This window comes from Haliotis asinina, chromosome 4 (genome assembly GCF_037392515.1).
Source record: "Haliotis asinina isolate JCU_RB_2024 chromosome 4, JCU_Hal_asi_v2, whole genome shotgun sequence".
NCBI classification, from domain to species: domain Eukaryota; kingdom Metazoa; phylum Mollusca; class Gastropoda; order Lepetellida; family Haliotidae; genus Haliotis; species Haliotis asinina.
Window position 1 is genome coordinate 10,736,714 of NC_090283.1, and position 26,754 is coordinate 10,763,467.

Here is a 26,754-nt window from a genome sequence, read left to right on the forward strand (position 1 = left end):
AAAACAAAACAGTCAAGGCAGGTAATAAATTTATCCCGTAGATGCGTCCAATGTATAGTGGAGACTTATGGGAACGTATACCCTGGAGATATCGAGGATGACTTATCATCATACACAATCTGAAATTGGACGCATTTCTGTAAGCGGTTAACGTTTTTTCCACGTGTGTTTCCGTCGGTGTGTTTTGGATTTTACGATAAGCTCGTTTGTGTCTTTCTCATCGCATGAACGTTTATAAAACATCTTACAAAGTTAAAATAACCAACTGACAAGCCACAATTTTGTTTAAACTTGTATCCGACTTACCAAAAACCCCATCAAAATAGGGATCAGTATGTTACCATTGACCACAGTGAATGAACATTTCCAATCTTTAATTTATCTTACGATCTGGATACATTTGTCCTCAAGAAACAAAAGAACGAACAACATATGGTCGTATGACGTTAACAAGTGTGGTCGTTTTCAGTGAGGTCGGTTCTTACACAATTTATAAAAAGTCATGTGATTACCGAGCACATCCTCTTCTTTGACTGCATCACACGTTGGCTGATGCAGGTGTATTGCGTTCCATCATCAAACATTTGTACTGGACGATGTTTCTGGTGTATCCTGAGACACATAATGGGCCAACACATGCTCTTGGTTGGGATCTGGAGGGCCATGGTAAAGTCTTGCATGACAGCATTGTCGTCCATGGAGACTGGTCATGTGTTCAGAGGATGGTTGTCGAAATGTGGTACAACCACCCTGTCTAGGATTTTAGTGATGTACCCTTGTCTGATCTTCCGATGATAAGATAACACTGACACGAGAGGCACTCAAAGCCATCAATGAACCCACGCCAAACGGGACTTGCTCCAAAAGTATTCCGTTGCGCAAGTGCAGTTTACCATACAAGATCTCGGATATCAGTAATGAACAAAGAAAATCGACTTTCGTATGGCAAGCCGTTTTCACTTTTATTAAGGTATTAAATATATCTTGAATTGTTTTAAAGATATCTTAAACTGAACTGAACATATCTTGAATTGAATTGAAGATATCTTGAATTGAATTGAAGATATCTCGAATTGAGATAATTATTGGTATCTCCAATAACATTAAAGATATCGCGAATTGAATTAAAGATATGTTGAATCACATTACTGATATCTTAAAAAGAATTAATGATATCTTGCATTGAATGAGAGATATCTTGAAATTAATTAAAGATATCTCAAATAGAGAAAGTATATTAAGGGATTACTGATATCTGAAATTGTTTTAAAGATATCTCGAATCGAATTGAAGATATCTTAAATTGCATTAGAGATATCTTGAAATAGATTAAAGATATCTTGAATAGATTCAATTTCAAGATATCTTCAAACACTTCCGGCTACATATCCTTAAATACTTCCGATTCGGAAAATGGCGGGTGACCATGCATGTCTCACATGCTGGTCCTGTACTGTCAGGGCGAGAACACCGCTTTTGTACATCCTACCCAGATTCGTCGCTATATGGCCGAAATAATGCCAATGCGACGTAAAAAGTCACCACCACCCTCTTCAGATTCTCGTGGCCGACTACCCCTCGTATTTTCTCGAGACGTTCTAGAAATATTCCCTTGGGGTTTTGACTAAAACGCTGATATCGACGTACCCCCAGATATCATATATTATGACCATGAATGTAGATAATAATAGGCTGGTGAACCGTTCAATTCTTGTATCAGCGGTAGCGAGGTGGCTTGTTGACATGTTGTGCGCATGCGCCAAGTTTCTATAGTCCGTTTCTGTATGTGTTCAGCATTGGCGGCATGCAATGCTAGCAAATATTCCCCAAAGTTAGATTTCAAAATCCAAGCAAACTTAAATTCACGATGAGCAATTCAATAGAAACTGCTATTACAGTCATGAAGTGCATTTCTCTGGACAGACTCACCGGGTGTTTACATTACAGTTTCACTGACCCGTGTGCCAAATCACAGGGCCATGTTCTAAAGAGCTGTGGTTGTGAGACAATATTTGTACTTCATTACAATCAAATCTGTTTAGACAATAAGAATCTGGGAATCCATTAGCTTTATCACTAATATCGATATGTTTATACTTTTAACGGGAATCAGGTTAGATGTATACTAATCAACATACAATCTAAAGTACTTTCTACTGGAAGTAAAATACGCAAAAATCTAATCCAAAGACAAAATGTTGAATGTTTGTTGCCTTCATACGCACATGCGTTTTTAATCAGTTCCATGCAGAAAGAATCGATCTTCATCAAACCAATGGATTCAAGTCCTCGGATTCCAGCGTTGCCGTGGTAAACAACAAGCCAAACGTGCATCCGCCGTTGAAGGTGCCCGATGACCCTTCTTGAGTTGAACCCAGCTCTCCTAAGACAATCCCAGACGTTTCTCGTATAGACTCCGCGAAATGGTAACCACATGAACATTGTAACCCATGCAGGTTAAGAAACCGACATGTTGCACGAGCACGGACCACTGAAATTCGCAGATTTGCGCCTGGACATGCACCCCATGATGTTTGGGAGACACCTGACTCACAAATATTATTTTCATGGTAATTGTCCATCCTCGATATCTCCAGGTTATACGATCCGATAAGTTTCCTCTATACCTTGGACGTATCTACGGGTCGCCCCGATAATTTCATAACCTCCCTTTGCTGACTCCGCATTCTCTTAGAAGCCAGTCAGCTAGGCAGTCTTTACAACAGAGCTTGCCAGTGTCAACATAAATAGAGGTCGCAGCTGCGAAGGTTTGCTCTCAGTGCGACTCGGATTTGGAGGAAATCATACAGACAAATTGATAGGTCTGAAAACGTATATGCAAAAACCCCTTCTACCTCTTTCAGAGACCCCCTGGATGGTTTGTGTTGCCAAGTTTAATCAGTTAGATAATTTAAAAATGCGAAAGTGAGTTGTGACTGGTTCGCTCAACTTCCCAGAGTAGACACCTGATTGAATAAAACAAAACAGTCAAGGCAGGTAATAAATTTATCCCGTAGATGCGTCCAATGTATAGTGGAGACTTATGGGAACGTATACCCTGGAGATATCGAGGATGACTTATCATCATACACAATCTGAAATTGGACGCATTTCTGTAAGCGGTTAACGTTTTTTCCACGTGTGTTTCCGTCGGTGTGTTTTGGATTTTACGATAAGCTCGTTTGTGTCTTTCTCATCGCATGAACGTTTATAAAACATCTTACAAAGTTAAAATAACCAACTGACAAGCCACAATTTTGTTTAAACTTGTATCCGACTTACCAAAAACCCCATCAAAATAGGGATCAGTATGTTACCATTGACCACAGTGAATGAACATTTCCAATCTTTAATTTATCTTACGATCTGGATACATTTGTCCTCAAGAAACAAAAGAACGAACAACATATGGTCGTATGACGTTAACAAGTGTGGTCGTTTTCAGTGAGGTCGGTTCTTACACAATTTATAAAAAGTCATGTGATTACCGAGCACATCCTCTTCTTTGACTGCATCACACGTTGGCTGATGCAGGTGTATTGCGTTCCATCATCAAACATTTGTACTGGACGATGTTTCTGGTGTATCCTGAGACACATAATGGGCCAACACATGCTCTTGGTTGGGATCTGGAGGGCCATGGTAAAGTCTTGCATGACAGCATTGTCGTCCATGGAGACTGGTCATGTGTTCAGAGGATGGTTGTCGAAATGTGGTACAACCACCCTGTCTAGGATTTTAGTGATGTACCCTTGTCTGATCTTCCGATGATAAGATAACATTGACACGAGAGGCACTCAAAGCCATCAATGAACCCACGCCAAACGGGACTTGCTCCAAAAGTATTCCGTTGCGCAAGTGCAGTTTACCATACAAGATCTCGGATATCAGTAATGAACAAAGAAAATCGACTTTCGTATGGCAAGCCGTTTTCACTTTTATTAAGGTATTAAATATATCTTGAATTGTTTTAAAGATATCTTAAACTGAACTGAACATATCTTGAATTGAATTGAAGATATCTTGAATTGAATTGAAGATATCTCGAATTGAGATAATTATTGGTATCTCCAATAACATTAAAGATATCGCGAATTGAATTAAAGATATGTTGAATCACATTACTGATATCTTAAAAAGAATTAATGATATCTTGCATTGAATGAGAGATATCTTGAAATTAATTAAAGATATCTCAAATAGAGAAAGTATATTAAGGGATTACTGATATCTGAAATTGTTTTAAAGATATCTCGAATCGAATTGAAGATATCTTAAATTGCATTAGAGATATCTTGAAATAGATTAAAGATATCTTGAATAGATTCAATTTCAAGATATCTTCAAACACTTCCGGCTACATATCCTTAAATACTTCCGATTCGGAAAATGGCGGGTGACCATGCATGTCTCACATGCTGGTCCTGTACTGTCAGGGCGAGAACACCGCTTTTGTACATCCTACCCAGATTCGTCGCTATATGGCCGAAATAATGCCAATGCGACGTAAAAAGTCACCACCACCCTCTTCAGATTCTCGTGGCCGACTACCCCTCGTATTTTCTCGAGACGTTCTAGAAATATTCCCTTGGGGTTTTGACTAAAACGCTGATATCGACGTACCCCCAGATATCATATATTATGACCATGAATGTAGATAATAATAGGCTGGTGAACCGTTCAATTCTTGTATCAGCGGTAGCGAGGTGGCTTGTTGACATGTTGTGCGCATGCGCCAAGTTTCTATAGTCCGTTTCTGTATGTGTTCAGCTTTGGCGGCATGCAATGCTAGCAAATATTCCCCAAAGTTAGATTTCAAAATCCAAGCAAACTTAAATTCACGATGAGCAATTCAATAGAAACTGCTATTACAGTCATGAAGTGCATTTCTCTGGACAGACTCACCGGGTGTTTACATTACAGTTTCACTGACCCGTGTGCCAAATCACAGGGCCATGTTCTAAAGAGCTGTGGTTGTGAGACAATATTTGTACTTCATTACAATCAAATCTGTTTAGACAATAAGAATCTGGGAATCCATTAGCTTTATCACTAATATCGATATGTTTATACTTTTAACGGGAATCAGGTTAGATGTATACTAATCAACATACAATCTAAAGTACTTTCTACTGGAAGTAAAATACGCAAAAATCTAATCCAAAGACAAAATGTTGAATGTTTGTTGCCTTCATACGCACATGCGTTTTTAATCAGTTCCATGCAGAAAGAATCGATCTTCATCAAACCAATGGATTCAAGTCCTCGGATTCCAGCGTTGCCGTGGTAAACAACAAGCCAAACGTGCATCCGCCGTTGAAGGTGCCCGATGACCCTTCTTGAGTTGAACCCAGCTCTCCTAAGACAATCCCAGACGTTTCTCGTATAGACTCCGCGAAATGGTAACCACATGAACATTGTAACCCATGCAGGTTAAGAAACCGACATGTTGCACGAGCACGGACCACTGAAATTCGCAGATTTGCGCCTGGACATGCACCCCATGATGTTTGGGAGACACCTGACTCACAAATATTATTTTCATGGTAATTGTCCATCCTCGATATCTCCAGGTTATACGATCCGATAAGTTTCCTCTATACCTTGGACGTATCTACGGGTCGCCCCGATAATTTCATAACCTCCCTTTGCTGACTCCGCATTCTCTTAGAAGCCAGTCAGCTAGGCAGTCTTTACAACAGAGCTTGCCAGTGTCAACATAAATAGAGGTCGCAGCTGCGAAGGTTTGCTCTCAGTGCGACTCGGATTTGGAGGAAATCATACAGACAAATTGATAGGTCTGAAAACGTATATGCAAAAACCCCTTCTACCTCTTTCAGAGACCCCCTGGATGGTTTGTGTTGCCAAGTTTAATCAGTTAGATAATTTAAAAATGCGAAAGTGAGTTGTGACTGGTTCGCTCAACTTCCCAGAGTAGACACCTGATTGAATAAAACAAAACAGTCAAGGCAGGTAATAAATTTATCCCGTAGATGCGTCCAATGTATAGTGGAGACTTATGGGAACGTATACCCTGGAGATATCGAGGATGACTTATCATCATACACAATCTGAAATTGGACGCATTTCTGTAAGCGGTTAACGTTTTTTCCACGTGTGTTTCCGTCGGTGTGTTTTGGATTTTACGATAAGCTCGTTTGTGTCTTTCTCATCGCATGAACGTTTATAAAACATCTTACAAAGTTAAAATAACCAACTGACAAGCCACAATTTTGTTTAAACTTGTATCCGACTTACCAAAAACCCCATCAAAATAGGGATCAGTATGTTACCATTGACCACAGTGAATGAACATTTCCAATCTTTAATTTATCTTACGATCTGGATACATTTGTCCTCAAGAAACAAAAGAACGAACAACATATGGTCGTATGACGTTAACAAGTGTGGTCGTTTTCAGTGAGGTCGGTTCTTACACAATTTATAAAAAGTCATGTGATTACCGAGCACATCCTCTTCTTTGACTGCATCACACGTTGGCTGATGCAGGTGTATTGCGTTCCATCATCAAACATTTGTACTGGACGATGTTTCTGGTGTATCCTGAGACACATAATGGGCCAACACATGCTCTTGGTTGGGATCTGGAGGGCCATGGTAAAGTCTTGCATGACAGCATTGTCGTCCATGGAGACTGGCCATGTGTTCAGAGGATGGTTGTCGAAATGTGGTACAACCACCCTGTCTAGGATTTTAGTGATGTACCCTTGTCTGATCTTCCGATGATAAGACAACACTGACACGAGAGGCACTCAAAGCCACCAATGAACCCACGCCAAACGGGACTTGCTCCAAAAGTATTCCGTTGCGCAAGTGCAGTTTACCATACAAGATCTCGGATATCAGTAATGAACAAAGAAAATCGACTTTCGTATGGCAAGCCGTTTTCACTTTTATTAAGGTATTAAATATATCTTGAATTGTTTTAAATATATCTTAAACTGAACTGAACATATCTTGAATTGAATTGAAGATATCTTGAATTGAATTGAAGATATCTCGAATTGAGATAATTATTGGTATCTCCAATAACATTAAAGATATCGCGAATTGAATTAAAGATATGTTGAATCACATTACTGATATCTTAAAAAGAATTAATGATATCTTGCATTGAATGAGAGATATCTTGAAATTAATTAAAGATATCTCAAATAGAGAAAGTATATTAAGGGATTACTGATATCTGAAATTGTTTTAAAGATATCTCGAATCGAATTGAAGATATCTTAAATTGCATTAGAGATATCTTGAAATAGATTAAAGATATCTTGAATAGATTCAATTTCAAGATATCTTCAAACACTTCCGGCTACATATCCTTAAATACTTCCGATTCGGAAAATGGTGGGTGACCATGCATGTCTCACATGCCGGTCCTGTACTGTCAGGCCGAGAACACCGCTTTTGTACATCCTACCCAGATTCGTCGCTATATGGCCGAAATAATGCCAATGCGACGTAAAAAGTCATCACCACCCTCTTCAGATTCTCGTGGCCGTACCCCTCGTATTTTCTCGAGACGTTCTAGAAATATTCCCTTGGGGTTTTGACTAAAACGCTGATATCGACGTACCCCCAGATATCATATATTATGACCATGAATGTAGATAATAATAGGCTGGTGAACCGTTCAATTCTTGTATCAGCGGTAGCGAGGTGGCTTGTTGACATGTTGTGCGCATGCGCCAAGTTTCTATAGTCCGTTTCTGTATGTGTTCAGCATTGGCGGCATGCAATGCTAGCAAATATTCCCCAAAGTTAGATTTCAAAATCCAAGCAAACTTAAATTCACGATGAGCAATTCAATAGAAACTGCTATTACAGTCATGAAGTGCATTTCTCTGGACAGACTCACCGGGTGTTTACATTACAGTTTCACTGACCCGTGTGCCAAATCACAGGGCCATGTTCTAAAGAGCTGTGGTTGTGAGACAATATTTGTACTTCATTACAATCAAATCTGTTTAGACAATAAGAATCTGGGAATCCACTAGCTTTATCACTAATATCGATATGTTTATACTTTTAACGGGAATCAGGTTAGATGTATACTAATCAACATACAATCTAAAGTACTTTCTACTGGAAGTAAAATACGCAAAAATCTAATCCAAAGTCAAAATGTTGAATGTTTGTTGCCTTCATACGCACATGCGTTTTTAATCAGTTCCATGCAGAAAGAATCGATCTTCATCAAACCAATGGATTCAAGTCCTCGGATTCCAGCGTTGCCGTGGTAAACAACAAGCCAAACGTGCATCCGCCGTTGAAGGTGCCCGATGACCCTTCTTGAGTTGAACCCAGCTCTCCTAAGACAATCCCAGACGTTTCTCGTATAGACTCCGCGAAATGGTAACCACATGAACATTGTAACCCATGCAGGTTAAGAAACCGACATGTTGCACGAGCACGGACCACTGAAATTCGCAGATTTGCGCCTGGACATGCACCCCATGATGTTTGGGAGACACCTGACTCACAAATATTATTTTCATGGTAATTGTCCATCCTCGATATCTCCAGGTTATACGATCCGATAAGTTTCCTCTATACCTTGGACGTATCTACGGGTCGCCCCGATAATTTCATAACCTCCCTTTGCTGACTCCGCATTCTCTTAGAAGCCAGTCAGCTAGGCAGTCTTTACAACAGAGCTTGCCAGTGTCAACATAAATAGAGGTCGCAGCTGCGAAGGTTTGCTCTCAGTGCGACTCGGATTTGGAGGAAATCATACAGACAAATTGATAGGTCTGAAAACGTATATGCAAAAACCCCTTCTACCTCTTTCAGAGACCCCCTGGATGGTTTGTGTTGCCAAGTTTAATCAGTTAGATAATTTAAAAATGCGAAAGTGAGTTGTGACTGGTTCGCTCAACTTCCCAGAGTAGACACCTGATTGAATAAAACAAAACAGTCAAGGCAGGTAATAAATTTATCCCGTAGATGCGTCCAATGTATAGTGGAGACTTATGGGAACGTATACCCTGGAGATATCGAGGATGACTTATCATCATACACAATCTGAAATTGGACGCATTTCTGTAAGCGGTTAACGTTTTTTCCACGTGTGTTTCCGTCGGTGTGTTTTGGATTTTACGATAAGCTCGTTTGTGTCTTTCTCATCGCATGAACGTTTATAAAACATCTTACAAAGTTAAAATAACCAACTGACAAGCCACAATTTTGTTTAAACTTGTATCCGACTTACCAAAAACCCCATCAAAATAGGGATCAGTATGTTACCATTGACCACAGTGAATGAACATTTCCAATCTTTAATTTATCTTACGATCTGGATACATTTGTCCTCAAGAAACAAAAGAACGAACAACATATGGTCGTATGACGTTAACAAGTGTGGTCGTTTTCAGTGAGGTCGGTTCTTACACAATTTATAAAAAGTCATGTGATTACCGAGCACATCCTCTTCTTTGACTGCATCACACGTTGGCTGATGCAGGTGTATTGCGTTCCATCATCAAACATTTGTACTGGACGATGTTTCTGGTGTATCCTGAGACACATAATGGGCCAACACATGCTCTTGGTTGGGATCTGGAGGGCCATGGTAAAGTCTTGCATGACAGCATTGTCGTCCATGGAGACTGGTCATGTGTTCAGAGGATGGTTGTCGAAATGTGGTACAACCACCCTGTCTAGGATTTTAGTGATGTACCCTTGTCTGATCTTCCGATGATAAGATAACACTGACACGAGAGGCACTCAAAGCCATCAATGAACCCACGCCAAACGGGACTTGCTCCAAAAGTATTCCGTTGCGCAAGTGCAGTTTACCATACAAGATCTCGGATATCAGTAATGAACAAAGAAAATCGACTTTCGTATGGCAAGCCGTTTTCACTTTTATTAAGGTATTAAATATATCTTGAATTGTTTTAAAGATATCTTAAACTGAACTGAACATATCTTGAATTGAATTGAAGATATCTTGAATTGAATTGAAGATATCTCGAATTGAGATAATTATTGGTATCTCCAATAACATTAAAGATATCGCGAATTGAATTAAAGATATGTTGAATCACATTACTGATATCTTAAAAAGAATTAATGATATCTTGCATTGAATGAGAGATATCTTGAAATTAATTAAAGATATCTCAAATAGAGAAAGTATATTAAGGGATTACTGATGTCTGAAATTGTTTTAAAGATATCTCGAATCGAATTGAAGATATCTTAAATTGCATTAGAGATATCTTGAAATAGATTAAAGATATCTTGAATAGATTCAATTTCAAGATATCTTCAAACACTTCCGGCTACATATCCTTAAATACTTCCGATTCGGAAAATGGCGGGTGACCATGCATGTCTCACATGCTGGTCCTGTACTGTCAGGGCGAGAACACCGCTTTTGTACATCCTACCCAGATTCGTCGCTATATGGCCGAAATAATGCCAATGCGACGTAAAAAGTCACCACCACCCTCTTCAGATTCTCGTGGCCGACTACCCCTCGTATTTTCTCGAGACGTTCTAGAAATATTCCCTTGGGGTTTTGACTAAAACGCTGATATCGACGTACCCCCAGATATCATATATTATGACCATGAATGTAGATAATAATAGGCTGGTGAACCGTTCAATTCTTGTATCAGCGGTAGCGAGGTGGCTTGTTGACATGTTGTGCGCATGCGCCAAGTTTCTATAGTCCGTTTCTGTATGTGTTCAGCATTGGCGGCATGCAATGCTAGCAAATATTCCCCAAAGTTAGATTTCAAAATCCAAGCAAACTTAAATTCACGATGAGCAATTCAATAGAAACTGCTATTACAGTCATGAAGTGCATTTCTCTGGACAGACTCACCGGGTGTTTACATTACAGTTTCACTGACCCGTGTGCCAAATCACAGGGCCATGTTCTAAAGAGCTGTGGTTGTGAGACAATATTTGTACTTCATTACAATCAAATCTGTTTAGACAATAAGAATCTGGGAATCCATTAGCTTTATCACTAATATCGATATGTTTATACTTTTAACGGGAATCAGGTTAGATGTATACTAATCAACATACAATCTAAAGTACTTTCTACTGGAAGTAAAATACGCAAAAATCTAATCCAAAGACAAAATGTTGAATGTTTGTTGCCTTCATACGCACATGCGTTTTTAATCAGTTCCATGCAGAAAGAATCGATCTTCATCAAACCAATGGATTCAAGTCCTCGGATTCCAGCGTTGCCGTGGTAAACAACAAGCCAAACGTGCATCCGCCGTTGAAGGTGCCCGATGACCCTTCTTGAGTTGAACCCAGCTCTCCTAAGACAATCCCAGACGTTTCTCGTATAGACTCCGCGAAATGGTAACCACATGAACATTGTAACCCATGCAGGTTAAGAAACCGACATGTTGCACGAGCACGGACCACTGAAATTCGCAGATTTGCGCCTGGACATGCACCCCATGATGTTTGGGAGACACCTGACTCACAAATATTATTTTCATGGTAATTGTCCATCCTCGATATCTCCAGGTTATACGATCCGATAAGTTTCCTCTATACCTTGGACGTATCTACGGGTCGCCCCGATAATTTCATAACCTCCCTTTGCTGACTCCGCATTCTCTTAGAAGCCAGTCAGCTAGGCAGTCTTTACAACAGAGCTTGCCAGTGTCAACATAAATAGAGGTCGCAGCTGCGAAGGTTTGCTCTCAGTGCGACTCGGATTTGGAGGAAATCATACAGACAAATTGATAGGTCTGAAAACATATATGCAAAAACCCCTTCTACCTCTTTCAGAGACCCCCTGGATGGTTTGTGTTGCCAAGTTTAATCAGTTAGATAATTTAAAAATGCGAAAGTGAGTTGTGACTGGTTCGTTCAACTTCCCAGAGTAGACACCTGATTGAATAAAACAAAACAGTCAAGGCAGGTAATAAATTTATCCCGTAGATGCGTCCAATGTATAGTGGAGACTTATGGGAACGTATACCCTGGAGATATCGAGGATGACTTATCATCATACACAATCTGAAATTGGACGCATTTCTGTAAGCGGTTAACGTTTTTTCCACGTGTTTCCGTCGGTGTGTTTTGGATTTTACGATAAGCTCGTTTGTGTCTTTCTCATCGCATGAACGTTTATAAAACATCTTATAAAGTTAAAATAACCAACTGACAAGCCACAATTTTGTTTAAACTTGTATCCGACTTACCAAAAACCCCATCAAAATAGGGATCAGTATGTTACCATTGACCACAGTGAATGAACATTTCCAATCTTTAATTTATCTTACGATCTGGATACATTTGTCCTCAAGAAACAAAAGAACGAACAACATATGGTCGTATGACGTTAACAAGTGTGGTCGTTTTCAGTGAGGTCGGTTCTTACACAATTTATAAAAAGTCACGTGATTACCGAGCACATCCTCTTCTTTGACTGCATCACACGTTGGCTGATGCAGGTGTATTGCGTTCCATCATCAAACATTTGTACTGGACGATGTTTCTGGTGTATCCTGAGACACATAATGGGCCAACACATGCTCTTGGTTGGGATCTGGAGGGCCATGGTAAAGTCTTGCATGACAGCATTGTCATCCATGGAGACTGGCCATGTGTTCAGAGGATGGTTGTCGAAATGTGGTACAACCACCCTGTCTAGGATTTTAGTGATGTACCCTTGTCTGATCTTCCGATGATAAGATAACACTGACACGAGAGGCACTCAAAGCCACCAATGAACCCACGCCAAACGGGACTTGCTCCAAAAGTATTCCGTTGCGCAAGTGCAGTTTACCATACAAGATCTCGGATATCAGTAATGAACAAAGAAAATCGACTTTCGTATGGCAAGCCGTTTTCACTTTTATTAAGGTATTAAATATATCTTGAATTGTTTTAAAGATATCTTAAACTGAACTGAACATATCTTGAATTGAATTGAAGATATCTTGAATTGAATTGAAGATATCTCGAATTGAGATAATTATTGGTATCTCCAATAACATTAAAGATATCGCGAATTGAATTAAAGATATGTTGAATCACATTACTGATATCTTAAAAAGAATTAATGATATCTTGCATTGAATGAGAGATATCTTGAAATTAATTAAAGATATCTCAAATAGAGAAAGTATATTAAGGGATTACTGATATCTGAAATTGTTTTAAAGATATCTCGAATCGAATTGAAGATATCTTAAATTGCATTAGAGATATCTTGAAATAGATTAAAGATATCTTGAATAGATTCAATTTCAAGATATCTTCAAACACTTCCGGCTACATATCCTTAAATACTTCCGATTCGGAAAATGGCGGGTGACCATGCATGTCTCACATGCCGGTCCTGTACTGTCAGGGCGAGAACACCGCTTTTGTACATCCTACCCAGATTCGTCGCTATATGGCCGAAATAATGCCAATGCGACGTAAAAAGTCACCACCACCCTCTTCAGATTCTCGTGGCCGACTACCCCTCGTATTTTCTCGAGACGTTCTAGAAATATTCCCTTGGGGTTTTGACTAAAACGCTGATATCGACGTACCCCCAGATATCATATATTATGACCATGAATGTAGATAATAATAGGCTGGTGAACCGTTCAATTCTTGTATCAGCGGTAGCGAGGTGGCTTGTTGACATGTTGTGCGCATGCGCCAAGTTTCTATAGTCCGTTTCTGTATGTGTTCAGCATTGGCGGCATGCAATGCTAGCAAATATTCCCCAAAGTTAGATTTCAAAATCCAAGCAAACTTAAATTCACGATGAGCAATTCAATAGAAACTGTTATTACAGTCATGAAGTGCATTTCTCTGGACAGACTCACCGGGTGTTTACATTACAGTTTCACTGACCCGTGTGCCAAATCACAGGGCCATGTTCTAAAGAGCTGTGGTTGTGAGACAATATTTGTTCTTCATTACAATCAAATCTGTTTAGACAATAAGAATCTGGGAATCCATTAGCTTTATCACTAATATCGATATGTTTATACTTTTAACGGGAATCAGGTTAGATGTATACTAATCAACATACAATCTAAAGTACTTTCTACTGGAAGTAAAATACGCATTTAATTGGTGTCCTGTAGGATTTCGCAGGACATTGATTAAAATATAACAATTTCACTCTTGAAAGCGAGGTGAGTGTCAAACTCCTTTTGGTCATTAAGCATTTACTACAACTGGTAAGTACTTGTGTCTTTTTGTTGTTGTTTCTGTTTGTTTGTTTCGTTTTTTCGTGATCAAAACAAATCTTACACAGCATTTTCTATCTTTAAGCAAGAGAGGGTCCAACCAAAGAGAGCAGGAACTGCGGATCCGATGGATGTTTGTGCATGGTGACACCGTCACCCGACCCCTGGTTTGAGGGCAAAGCAATAATTGCACGTTTTTGTTGACGTCGAGAAATCAGCAAAATTACGGACTCGTTACACATTTTATATACATGTGTAAAGCTAACCGAAAACCCTTCCTTACATGACGTCACAGCGGTTCGCTGCAGTGCTCTGGCGAAAGATGTACGTAACCTGTTTGCGGGTAAGACGGAAGCTACTTTGGCTACTTTTAATCACTCGGTATTAACTAACCACAATTATTTCAAAGAATGAGTTCGGTGTTCCGCACAAAACTAACCAGAAGTCTTTTATATGTTAATGGTTAAAAGTGTATTAAAACAACAGAAGTTTATTCGTTCTTTTAAAGTGAAAAAACGGCGAAAATGAAAGCTCGAATGAACAATGCGCACCGCAACTGTAGAAAACTCAGAAACAGACTATAAAAATGTGGCGCATTGCCACACGTGTTATCTCTCTAGCGTTGATACAGGAACTCACTCAAAAAACTACGATTGGTAATAGACCACGAGAATCTGGGTAGAATTCATACAGGCGGTGTTTTCGGCCGCGATACAGGATCATGTCTTGACCGCATCTCGGCTCTCGGCATGTAAGAGCTGTACATGCATGGTCACCAACCATTTCCAACCGGAAGTATTTACGGATGTGTAGCCGGAAGTATTTGAAGATGTCTTGAAACCGTTACAATTTAAGATATCTTTAATTCATTTCAAGATATCTCTAATTCAATTCAAGGTATCTTCAAATCAATTCAAGATATCTGTAAGACAATTTTAGATATCAGTAATAGCAAGAATTGAAGATATCAATAATGGAATTAGAGATATCTCTAATTGAATTGAAGATATCTGTAATACATTTGTGGAAATGCACCGATCATTTCAAGATATCTAGAACTGAATTCCAGATATGTTGAATTAAATTCAAGATTTCTTGAATTAATTTCTAATACAATTATGTACACTATGACCGATGTCTTTAAAACATTTAGAGATATCACGAAATATTATCATGATATCTCTATAACATTTTGAGATATCAGTAATTCTATTTTGGATATGTGAAATTAATTAGAGATATCTTCAATTATTTACAGATATCTTTAAATCATTATTAATATCTTTAAATATAATACAGATATCTTCAAAACAATTGAAGATATCTGTAATTCCTGAATAAATGTGCACGTGAAAACGGCTTGCCATACTTTCGTCCAACCAGTGGACCCTTCCTCATGACGATCAATTTCAGTGACCTGAAGCTTGACATCAAACAACTCGTGCTGCTTTGTGCTCTGGGGTAACATCTGACGGCACGTAAAAGGCGACTATGCTTGTCGTAAGAGGCCACTAACGGGATCGGGTGGTCAGACTCGCTGACGTGGTTGACACATGTCATCGCTTCCCAACAGACCGATGTTCTTTGATCACTAGATTGTCTGGTCCAGATTCGTTTATTTACAGATCGCTGCCATATGGCGGAAATTTTCCCCAGTGCAGAGTAAAGCTAAACTCACTCACTCAGACGACAGATAGATCGTATGGCTACAATCCCGGTCGATTGTAAGCGATTTCGGGACCGATCTCTTCGGTTGATAAACGACGATGAGAAAGCCCCTCTGTTTTCAACATGGTATTTGGCATATATACGAATTGAGTCATGTGATTCTGTATCCTTTTAACTGTCCAAGTTATAAAGCTGTAACGACAGTCTACTAGTTAGTGAGTGAGTTGCTTTTTTCACCACGTATATATTCATATACACACCATATCGCACTAGAAATAGACTAGAAATAGACTACACGCATTGTACCCATGTAGGGAATAAAACCAGGACCTTTGGCGTGAACAGCGAACGCTTTAACCATTCGGCTACCCAACTTCCCCGACAGTTTACTAAAAATAATTGCTTTATGACGATACACGAGACGCTTGTACGTAGCACGAACATGATTATAATATAAATATAAGTGACTCATGAGGGTTAAAGTTCATACGTGTTGCGATACATCTGTCTATGCGTATGTATTAGTCAGCTATGCTTTCGAATTATTTCCATATATTATTCATAGGCCTTATTCAACGCTATTATTCACAGGCTTTGTGTTATACGTGTACTATTTGTTAAAATATATTTACCTTTTCTCATTCGCATTTTATGCGCTGTGATTATGCACCTAGTGGACTGACAGAGTGCTTCATAAATTCTCATTATCATTTTTATTTATGTTATGGCATATATAAAGATGCTATTATGTATTTACAAACCACCACGAAGAGACAAGCCGTGACGGTACCTCCTGTGAACAAACATGACACCACGCACTAGCCTACTTTTACACAAAGCCCCATGTGTTCCACAGATTTGTCTAGCGCGTCATTTCACGTGAGTCACGAGCCTATACCATGTGTGTTTATGTTATTCAAGTGCTCCACATTCGTCACTTGATTGAATGAAATAGGGTTCGGGTTATTCGACGAATTCAGATCTCATAAAATCATAAAATTTGAAATGGGAAGGAGAGTTTAGGCATCGAGGCCATACGTTTACTGGGTGAGTGAGTATTCCAGTAGCATCACGGCGGGGGACAGCAGAAATAGGCTTCAAATTGTATCCACGTGGGGAATCGAACCCAGGTCTTCGGCGTGACGAGCGAACCCTTTAAGCACTAGGCTACCCCACCGACCCAAAATGAATGGGTAATTGGTTTATTAATCTCTTCTGATCTCTTCACATATTCGACAGTATAGATATTTTTTATCTCGAGTTTGGAGAAGAGAAAAGCCGGCGGGAACAAAAGATAATTAATGAATTAACTGATTAAGTTTATGTCAGTTAGGTTCGAGAGACACTGATGCTGTGCTGTTTGATAGCTAAGCACTGAATGTAGGGACCTAAATGACGACCCTATTCTTTAGTTCAGAATAAGCGAGGTTTCAAGATTCTGTCTGCTGTTATCACTTTTCACGACATCCGATGTTATCACTATTTTCGACACCTTATTTAGACAAGATTTTATCTCTATTCGCGACATCTGTAAAAAGGCGACTAACGGGATCAGCTAGTAAGGCTCGCTGACTTGGTTGACACGTCATACCAATTACGACTGTCACAACGTTGATCACTGGATTGTCTTGTCCAGACTCGATCACTTATAATAATAATAACGGGACATTTCTAAAGCGCATATATATATGCTTTTCTATGCTATACAAAGAGTTCAGCATAGTTAGAAAGACATGAGAAAAAGGTGAGTTAAACCAGTGAAAAGAGGGAAAATATATATAGAGAGGACAGTTGTTTAGCATCGCGCCTATGAAGCGCTCCACGTTAGTCTTTACAACCTGCTTCCATATAGCTGGAATATTGCTGAGTGTCGCGTTAAACGACAACAAACAAAACATTTGAGTGTAAACTAAAATCTCAGTTGTGACAAGGGAACCGTCTCCCTACTACAGCAGCCACCAAACAGAGGTCTAACCATCTAGTATGTTGGACTAAATGTAGACTTTATATATAACAGTCTGTGCCTGGATTGATGAGTGAAATCCCAGACTTGAGTTCACTCCTTTTCAGTGAATTCTCCCGGGACAGATGGTCTGCACAAGTACACATGCACTCACGCACATACGCACATACGCAAACACATAAGTGCATTATCTCGAACGCCAAGGCCAAGCGAAATATATAACCTAAATGGTAAAGGTTTGACACCTGTATCACCTTGGGATTTTCAGTAAAGGTAAGCACATACGCCCTGATGTAGGTGTTTACTGAAGGCAACTCACTCACTCACTCATTAACTGTCTAACTTATGGGCCCTTGATGGTACGTGTTAGAATTTGTGTTCAGCCATCCATGCTCCTCGTAAAATGAGTCTAACGAGTGGTCAGGCTCCCCGAATTGCTTGAAACATATTATCGTATTCCAGCTGTGCAGATAGATCACCATGATGCTGATCACAGGATTGTCTGCTCCAGGCTTTTTTATTAACAGACCGGTGCCAAAAACCCCATTAACCAAATGTAAGTGACAGAATTAGTTTTAGACTGCAGTGTTATACTGGTAACATTACACATTGTTTCAGTAATGTCCGAGGTCAGCCCGTGACCTTTCCTGAGAGAGGGCCTGTTAGTCGCGACATCCGATCACATGACTCCATGGCGCAGATGGCCCAGTCTTATCTCCGACAACAACCTGAAGGAACGGATCATGTCACGTGATAGATGGAAGATGACGCCATGGTGCGTTTTGGAAAACAATTACCATGTTCAGGAACAACAGTTTCTGTAATTAGGCAATATTTTATTCATTTCTTGTTTTCGTCGAATTTTGCGTATCAACACATGTTTTTCATAATAATGATTTATTTTACAGCAGGACCCAAAGATTACCTAAAGTGTGATAGTGCTACATACTTCAAATATTGATAGTTTTCTTTTAAACAGTTTTCATTGTCTAAAAGATAAATGGACTGGGCACAAGTGCCCCACATACAAATGTAGTGAGACTAGAAATTGTGTCGGTGAAGGAGTCAAACCCTATTCTAAGTGTACAGAGCAAAATACCTTTATCTCGAGGCCCCATTTTCCACTGATGCCAGTTCAGTGAACGAGTGAGTAAGTCCAGTTTTACACAAGATTCCAACAATATCAGAGAGGGTCCAGGAGAGGACTTCATGATTTGAGTCATGGTGACGAAATACATTATTGACTACAGCCTGTCCCGTCGCCGCCATCTTTGATGTTATTTATGCCGTTTCAGGATGCTATGGTTGCCGTTTTCGGATGCTGTGACTGCCGTTTTGTGCGCTCGTCGACCGTTATCGGGCGCTGTTGTAGCTGATACGCGAGTTTTATTTCCATTTCAAATCATTAGTTTTCTGTTACAGGGGGTTTGTTTCGGTTTTAGAGGATATTGTGGCAGTTTCTGGTGATTTTTGTTCTGTTTTGGTGGATATGAGTTCAGTTTTGGTGTATATGAGTTCTGTTTTGATGATTTGTTCACCGTTAGTATGGTAGACTTGTGGTAATAGTCACTTGCAAGAACACTGTGTGAGAAGACGTTTGTGTCCATGTGATGGTCTGTATCGCCAAAACACTCTGGATGAGTATCTCAAGTGACCATAAAGCGGTCAGTTCCGGAATCCACACAGATAAGAAGATACACCATCGTCTCAGTTTTTGTGACTGGTCTAAACTCCCAGAAACAGCGATCCAACATGACGTCGAAGCTCACTCTTGTCGTCTGCTTGTGTATGCTGTTTGTTGCAGGTGAGACATGTTGAAAATTATTGAAATTAACGTATTAAAAACTTATATTGGTAATAACGTCTTTGTTTGACAACGTTTTAAGATTACTTCTGTCCTCCCCATCAGTAAAGAATGGTATGACATTAACAATATCAACGTTACAACAACATTTGGCCACTGAGCGGTTAGTAGCTTAAAAGGAAATAAACAAAACAAAAAAATAGAGGGTAAATTTCATTTTAGTGGACAGAATAGCTTTACGATGATACGATGTTGGCGTGGTATGTAGATTCCATGGTTGGGAAACGTTATCGCCTTGACAAACGCCTTGACACAGTTTGTCGACTGATGACATAATCCAGAGCATACCTTGTTGCTGACGTCATTGGGATGAACCTGTTTCTCAGGTAGCGGTAGTGACTCGTGATCTTCTTGTCTTGTCTGCCGTAAACGTTGCATGAGCTTGGCTATTTCATTGCGAGAACAACCAAAGGTTGTTGCAATATGGTTTCGTGTAACGCCAATCTTGGCCATACCAACGGCTTCTTCGGCATAGGTGTATTGACTGAACGAACATTTTGCTGAACTTTTGAATTCATGAAATCACATTTGAACTCTATATGATCTCACGGTAATGTTTTCACACATGTTCTCGTCGATTCTGAGTGCAGTGTGTTGGGAATGTTATTTTAGGCGTTGAAATTGATTTACAGTTCAAATGTTTAATAGTTAATATTTAACAGTGAAACCTTTCTTTTGGCCACTAGTATACTCGATATTGTCGTTTTGACGGTTACTGCACTTGAAATGACAGGCAAGCGGTCTAGATGCATATATCAATCTAAACCTATGCCGGGTTTAGAGAACTACTTCCCATGGTTCCATACCAAGGTTTGACAAAGGATGCCCCATACTGACTCTTGTTACTTAATGCCTACAACACCCGTGAAGATCCGGGTTAGAAATATCTTCAGTAACACATACTTGTCGCTAGAAGACAAACGGGACTGGGTGATCAGGTATGTCACTGTATCCCAGTAGAGCCATGGACACCCAGCTGTGAATGGGTACCTCGTTAGGATGAGAGAGCCTAAATAAACTCGGTGCGCCAGGTGGCAGCAAGAGTTGTATACTCCCCAGGGAGTTGACATTGAAATAATATGTGCTGTTGAGTTTGACATCCAGTGATCGAGGGAAAATTACCAGCGCCTTGAGCATGCATTAGTACGTGCATATGTGCGCTATATAAATATCCTATATCTCTATCTATCTATCTCCTGTCCATACTCCATTATGTACAGACCGACGGCATGTAGCTGGAATGTTGCCGACTACGGCGTTAAACCAACATTACAATGAAATAAAGATTGACACTGATATTTTTTCAGTAATTTACGCAACAAGCGATACACCTGAGAATACCGACATCGAAGTTGATGAGTTACTTGCAAGACTGAAAAGAGGCGCACGAGGGGGTCGCAGGCCAAATGCAGGACGTCGTCAAAGGGGTTGGCGTCAAAGAGGGGGCGATGGTGAAGATGAGGAAGAAGCCACCGACGGAAGAGGGGGAGGCGGAAGACGACGTCCATGGCGTCGAGGCAGACCACGAGGCAATGGACAAGGTAGAAGAGGTCACGGCCGTAGTCGTGGTCAAGGTCATGGTCGTGGTCAAGGTCATGGTCATATTCATGCGCGATGGGGAGAGCCCATTACGTCTTTTGCCAACTTGCCAAACAGGGTTCAGCGTCTGATCACAGCCCTCGTCGGTGCCCAAAATAGCTTCACAACCAACTTCCACAAAGAAGTTGGTCTGCCCGCTACCGATGTTGTGTATTCTCCTTTCAGCATCCACCAAGCGTTGACCATGACCTTCATGGGGGCCCGTCATCAGACAGCGTTTAAAATGAAGCAAACGCTCTCGCTGCGTGGTCTGGGAAGACGCACGCGGTTTGCCGCGAAAAAACTGAACCAACTCCTGTTGAACACAGGCAATGCGACACTGAAGACGGCAAATGGTATATATCTCAAACCGGAACTCGACATACTGCAGGAGTTTACGAACGATCTGAGCGCGTTCTATCAAGCCAATATCTCCTCGTTTGACTGGGAGCACCCTGGGGGTCCCGAGGGGCCTATCAACGAGTGGGTGTCAGCTCAGACCAACAATCTCATTCCAACTATCCTTAATCCAGGAACCATCAATCAACTGACCGCCATGGTACTAGTAAATGCTATCTACTTCAAGGCCAGATGGCAGTATCCCTTCGCTCCTGACATGACCAGTGAGCAGTTGTTCAGCAAAACATCCAACGAACAGGTGCCAGTGCAGATGATGGAGGTTGAAGCGTCGTTCAAAATGGGTGCCATTCCGGGCCATTCGGGTCGATTGCTGGAGTTGCCCTATGAAGATGGTCGTTTCAGTATGCTTATTATTTTGCCCGATGATGTAGCCGGCCTTACCACCATAGAGGACGCCCTGACGACGGATATACTCGCCAGCACCCTCGACACAGTCATCGCCGCCAATGTGAAAGTGTATCTCCCCAGATTTAAACTGGACACGGCTCTATCAGTCAAGTCAGCTCTGCAGACAATGGGGATGGCCAGGGCGTTCTCACAAGATCTAGCAGACTTCTCAGGTATAACTAGTTCCAGCCAAGCCTTCATCAGCGACGTCCTACACAAAGCTGTCGTAGAGGTCAACGAAGAAGGTAGCGAAGCCGCAGCAGCCACGGCAGTTATTATAGGTGAGTACTCTTTGGTTTTGTTAGATCATCATTATTCCAGGTGCTCGTTTCTCCTGCACTGTAAAATAGGAGGCTACGAGAAATGTTACGAGTGTTTGGGGAATCTCGGCCCAGCTGCTGAACTGTAATTAATCGACACTTGACCGGACAAGCATGTGCTTGATATTATGAGCAACTAGAGCGAAAGTGTTGAAGGCCAAAGACCAACCTCACTTCAGGTTTTTCACCCGTGCCTGGTTGACAGATCATGATATAATTGAAGTAATGGTCAAAGCGGTGTTAAAGCAAGTTCTTCGCTCAGGCAATTAATCTTCCAATATACACCTAAGCAGTTCAGTTCCCGAGTTATTGTCCTTTGTGTCCTTGGGTTGTCTTACCGTGACCTTATGTTTTCCCCAGGTGTGAGGTCGTTTGCCGGAATGCAGCCGCCCACGCCGGTGTTCCGCTGTGACCACCCCTTCCTCTTCTTCATCAGAGACAACGTGTCCAAACTAAATCTCTTCGTCGGCAAGTTTTCTGGCGGAGCCTAGAGTCTCAGTTTCCTAACATCGACACATCTGTGTGACTGCTCGGACGTGTACTCGGGTACTCAAAACCGGGGCGGGTATCTCAGGAATCGAGTCCTTATTCTAGGAAGCGAGTACCCGGAAAGGGAGAGAACACTGTAGTGACAAGGGCAGATAATAATCCGTCTTTTTCATAACTGACGTAACAGTCATTGTTATCATTGGTATTGTCCGAATTATGACAATGTTATTAACGAGGAAAGTAAGTAATGGTGTTGCTCTTTATATTGATTAAACAGACGTAAATTAAACAGCCTAAGAATAGATCTGTTTAATTAAATGTCCTATTGCCATCATCTCACGTTTTCAGCACTAGTCTCTATCAACTCCAGATTTAATGTTCAGAAAGGTGACAGTAACGCTGCATTCCTTACATTTCCGGGTGCTCGATTCTGATTCGGGTAACTACAATCGGGTACTCCATTCCATTTTTTTCCTACCCGCCCCAGCCCTAGTTTGAACATAGCAATCACTCCAGGAGCTGTTAATCCAAAAACGTGATCTAACATAATATTACAGTTTTACCACTGTCGTCTTCACTCCTTGCTATAACACTGATGTTGTGCCCGGAAACAGAGGTGTCACATATACATGTATTTGGTCACGTGGTAGTCCAGCCTTTTGGTATCGCTCGGATTCGTCACTACTCGCCTCTTTCCGTAACCCCTAATGTCCCGATTAAGCAAGTTGCTGACGAATGCATCGTTCAATGAATCGGTTTCACGAAGATTATTTACTGCACGACGAACCAACGATTTAAGTGTTTAATGCATGGTAATGAAATAAGATATGGTTTTTTTTATTGTAAGGTGTTTACATTTCTGATGTTCCCGCCGTGATGGTGCTGGGATATTGCTAAAAGCGGCGTAAAATTATTTTCACTCACTCTCACTTAACGTTAATTTTGTCCTGTGACTGGTTTTAGCTAAGAACGACTCTGCTGTTTCTGTCATGTCTTTGTGCACGTTTCTTACTAGACCAACGTTTAGTCTCTGAATATGTATAATTTTTAGAGTAACAAACAAACCCATATAAAAAGCAGCCCAGGGAGACGTGAGGGAATCTAGACTTGCTTTATTTAAGGCTTTAGCAGAGGAGCGAGAGCTTGGCAGTAGGGAAAACCATGTGTCTCAGACAGACGTGTTTCATACCTAAGGTGTTTGTAATACGACTTACCGGTGTTGCCATATTCTGGTCAAAAAAAAAATTCTCTAAAACCTCTGGAAATCATTATTTGTAGGGTCCAAGTAATCTAGATCCTGGAACTAACTAATGACAACATACGACATTCAGTTTCAGTCTGACAGTTAAGAATGTCTCTGAACTTCATTTTTATATATTTGTTAAAATAATTTAAGAACGGTATTTTTATGGAAAATATGTTCGTTTCAGAGACCAAATGTTAGTCTACATCCAATACATTCTCACTCTTACATTGTGCTGGAACCTAAATAAAACTAACATCAAACATAAGTCAAAGATACCATTAGATCATATTCGAGACTATACAATACCCTGGTGTTAAAGGCGGAATTGAAGCCAACCGACAAAACCAGGCTGTTTACAGACTTTAATTGGATGATCAAACAAATATTATATATGAGCTAGTTTCCATATATCGTTCACTCACTGATGTACAATGAAGTTTCTGTTAAGTACTAAATTAAGGATCTTCACGTAACATTAAACGTTTGATTTGTGGAAGTTGGTCCCGGGCTCACATGCTTTCCAGCTTGAACAATTACGTGTAATCGTCCACGACAACATCGGTGTTACTATACTATCCTCATTTCATTGCTGCTTCATAAAATAAAACGTAGACATCAAATTACGTGTGTTTGTGAATTCCATTGTGTGAAATGGATAGTTTTGTAACAGAGTTGAAGTGCGTGTGTAAAGTTGTTGGTTGGTTGTGTGAGTGAGTGGATGGTTTGCTGTGTGGGTGATTCCATGCGATCTGAAACGTAACTCACTCACTGATGGCTGAATCTGGCAGTTATCTAACAATAACTGTAAACACAATAACCCATTGTAAACGCACTAACCAACAGGTGAGTAAACAATATCCCACAGTAAACACAATAACCCACAGTAAACACAATACCCCACATCAAACATAACCACCAATAGTAATCACAATAACCACTACTCTAAACCACAATAAATCCTACAGCTAACACAATAACCAACAGTAAACACAATGCCCCACACCAAACATAATCACCAATAGTACTCACAATAACCGCAACTCTAAACCACAATAAATCCTTCAGCTAACACAATAACCAACAGTAAACACAATACCTCACAACAAACATAATCACCAATAGTAATCACAATAACCACTACTCTACACCACAATAAATCCTACAGCTAACACAATAACCCACAGTAAACACAATACCCCACACCAAACATAATCACCAATAGTACTCACAATAACCCCTACTCTAAACCACAATAAATCCTTCAGCTAACACAATAACACAATAGTAAACGCAGTAACCCACGTGTTGGTAAACACAACCCCACAGTAAACACAATACCCGCGCAGTAAACACAATACCCACGTTTGTAATGCTGACGGTCAAGTTTAACCGTTTGGTCACGTGGTTTAACATGGCCAATAGTTCACGAGGTTGGGCATACATTACTGTCCCCCATCACTCCTGAATATGTACATCTTCCAGAGAGAAAGGAGGTTTCTCACTGGACAAGTCAATCACCACCTTAAAGGAACCAGACTGAAATATTCGGCTGGATTAACGAATCCAAACCAATAAAAAATCGAAACATCGACATCAGATTTCAGTCAATAGTAGGATGTGCAAAACATGGCAGCCCCGACTGGGCCTCCACAGATATTTTCCGAATTTGTCCATATTTTCAACCAATATGCTCGAGCGACTTTACAGTAGAAATCTACATTTTGCTCCTTTGTTGCTGTTAATTTTGAAATGACAAATCCGTCTTTTCATAGTACAAAATGATGATAACAATGATCTATCGTTAATATGTTTTATTATTGTGAATATTTTAAATACACGATGAAGGTACCTAGATCTACCATTGCTGATATGCATGCAACAGTCTGACAATGAAAACATTTAGTAAACAGTGATACGTTCACACAAATACGTTAATCCGACCTTCTCGTTAATCCAGCAGGTTTATCTACAATAAAGAATCGGATTAACGAGAGTTGACTGAAAATAGTCACAGGGTCACTGACACTGTTTCCACACGTGTAATCCTAAATAGACAATAGAGTGAGTCCATATTTAACGTCACATCGGCAATATTTCAGCCATATCGTGACGAAAATAGGCGAAAGACGTAGATATTACACAGTTTATACAGTGAGTGGGAAAAAGTTGATTTTTGTCATACGTTATATTTTTGACAGAACTATTGTCGGACATAGAAATTAAATACTCGAACATTATTTGTACTGACATTAATTTCTGTTTGACTTAGAACTCCAATTGCATCTAATCATAGATTATATTTTTTAACTAGTGTAATTACATCCTTAGAAACTAAACAAAATCGCAACTGAAGATGGGTTTCCTAGACATCATAACTTTGAAAATGAACGAATCAGTAAATCAGATTATTTGATCAACTGGAAGTAAATTCAATAACTGCTTTGTTATACGACGCGAGATTCTATATTTGTAGCAGCATAAGGGGTGGTGCTTAAAGATGACCAACGCCTGCTGGGGTGTGAGTGGTGACTTGCATCAGCAAGTTATTGCAACAATCTTTGGGTTTCGATGTCCACCCTGTAAGATGATAATTAATAAAACGACTATAACACACATGCACT

The 26,754-nt window shown here is 40.2% G+C and overlaps 1 protein-coding gene across 1 annotated transcript; it reads left to right on the plus strand.

Annotated features, from left to right (window-relative positions):
• The first annotated feature begins 19,456 nt into the window (after positions 1–19,456).
• LOC137281260 (serpin B6-like) lies at positions 19,457–24,753 on the plus strand. The gene is made up of 3 exons (XM_067812413.1): positions 19,457–19,633; positions 21,001–22,359; positions 22,759–24,753. Exons 1-3 carry the CDS (start codon positions 19,582–19,584, stop codon positions 22,887–22,889), a joined length of 1,542 nt encoding a protein of 513 aa, XP_067668514.1. The 5' UTR covers positions 19,457–19,581; the 3' UTR covers positions 22,890–24,753.
• Positions 24,754–26,754: the final 2,001 nt, after the last annotated feature.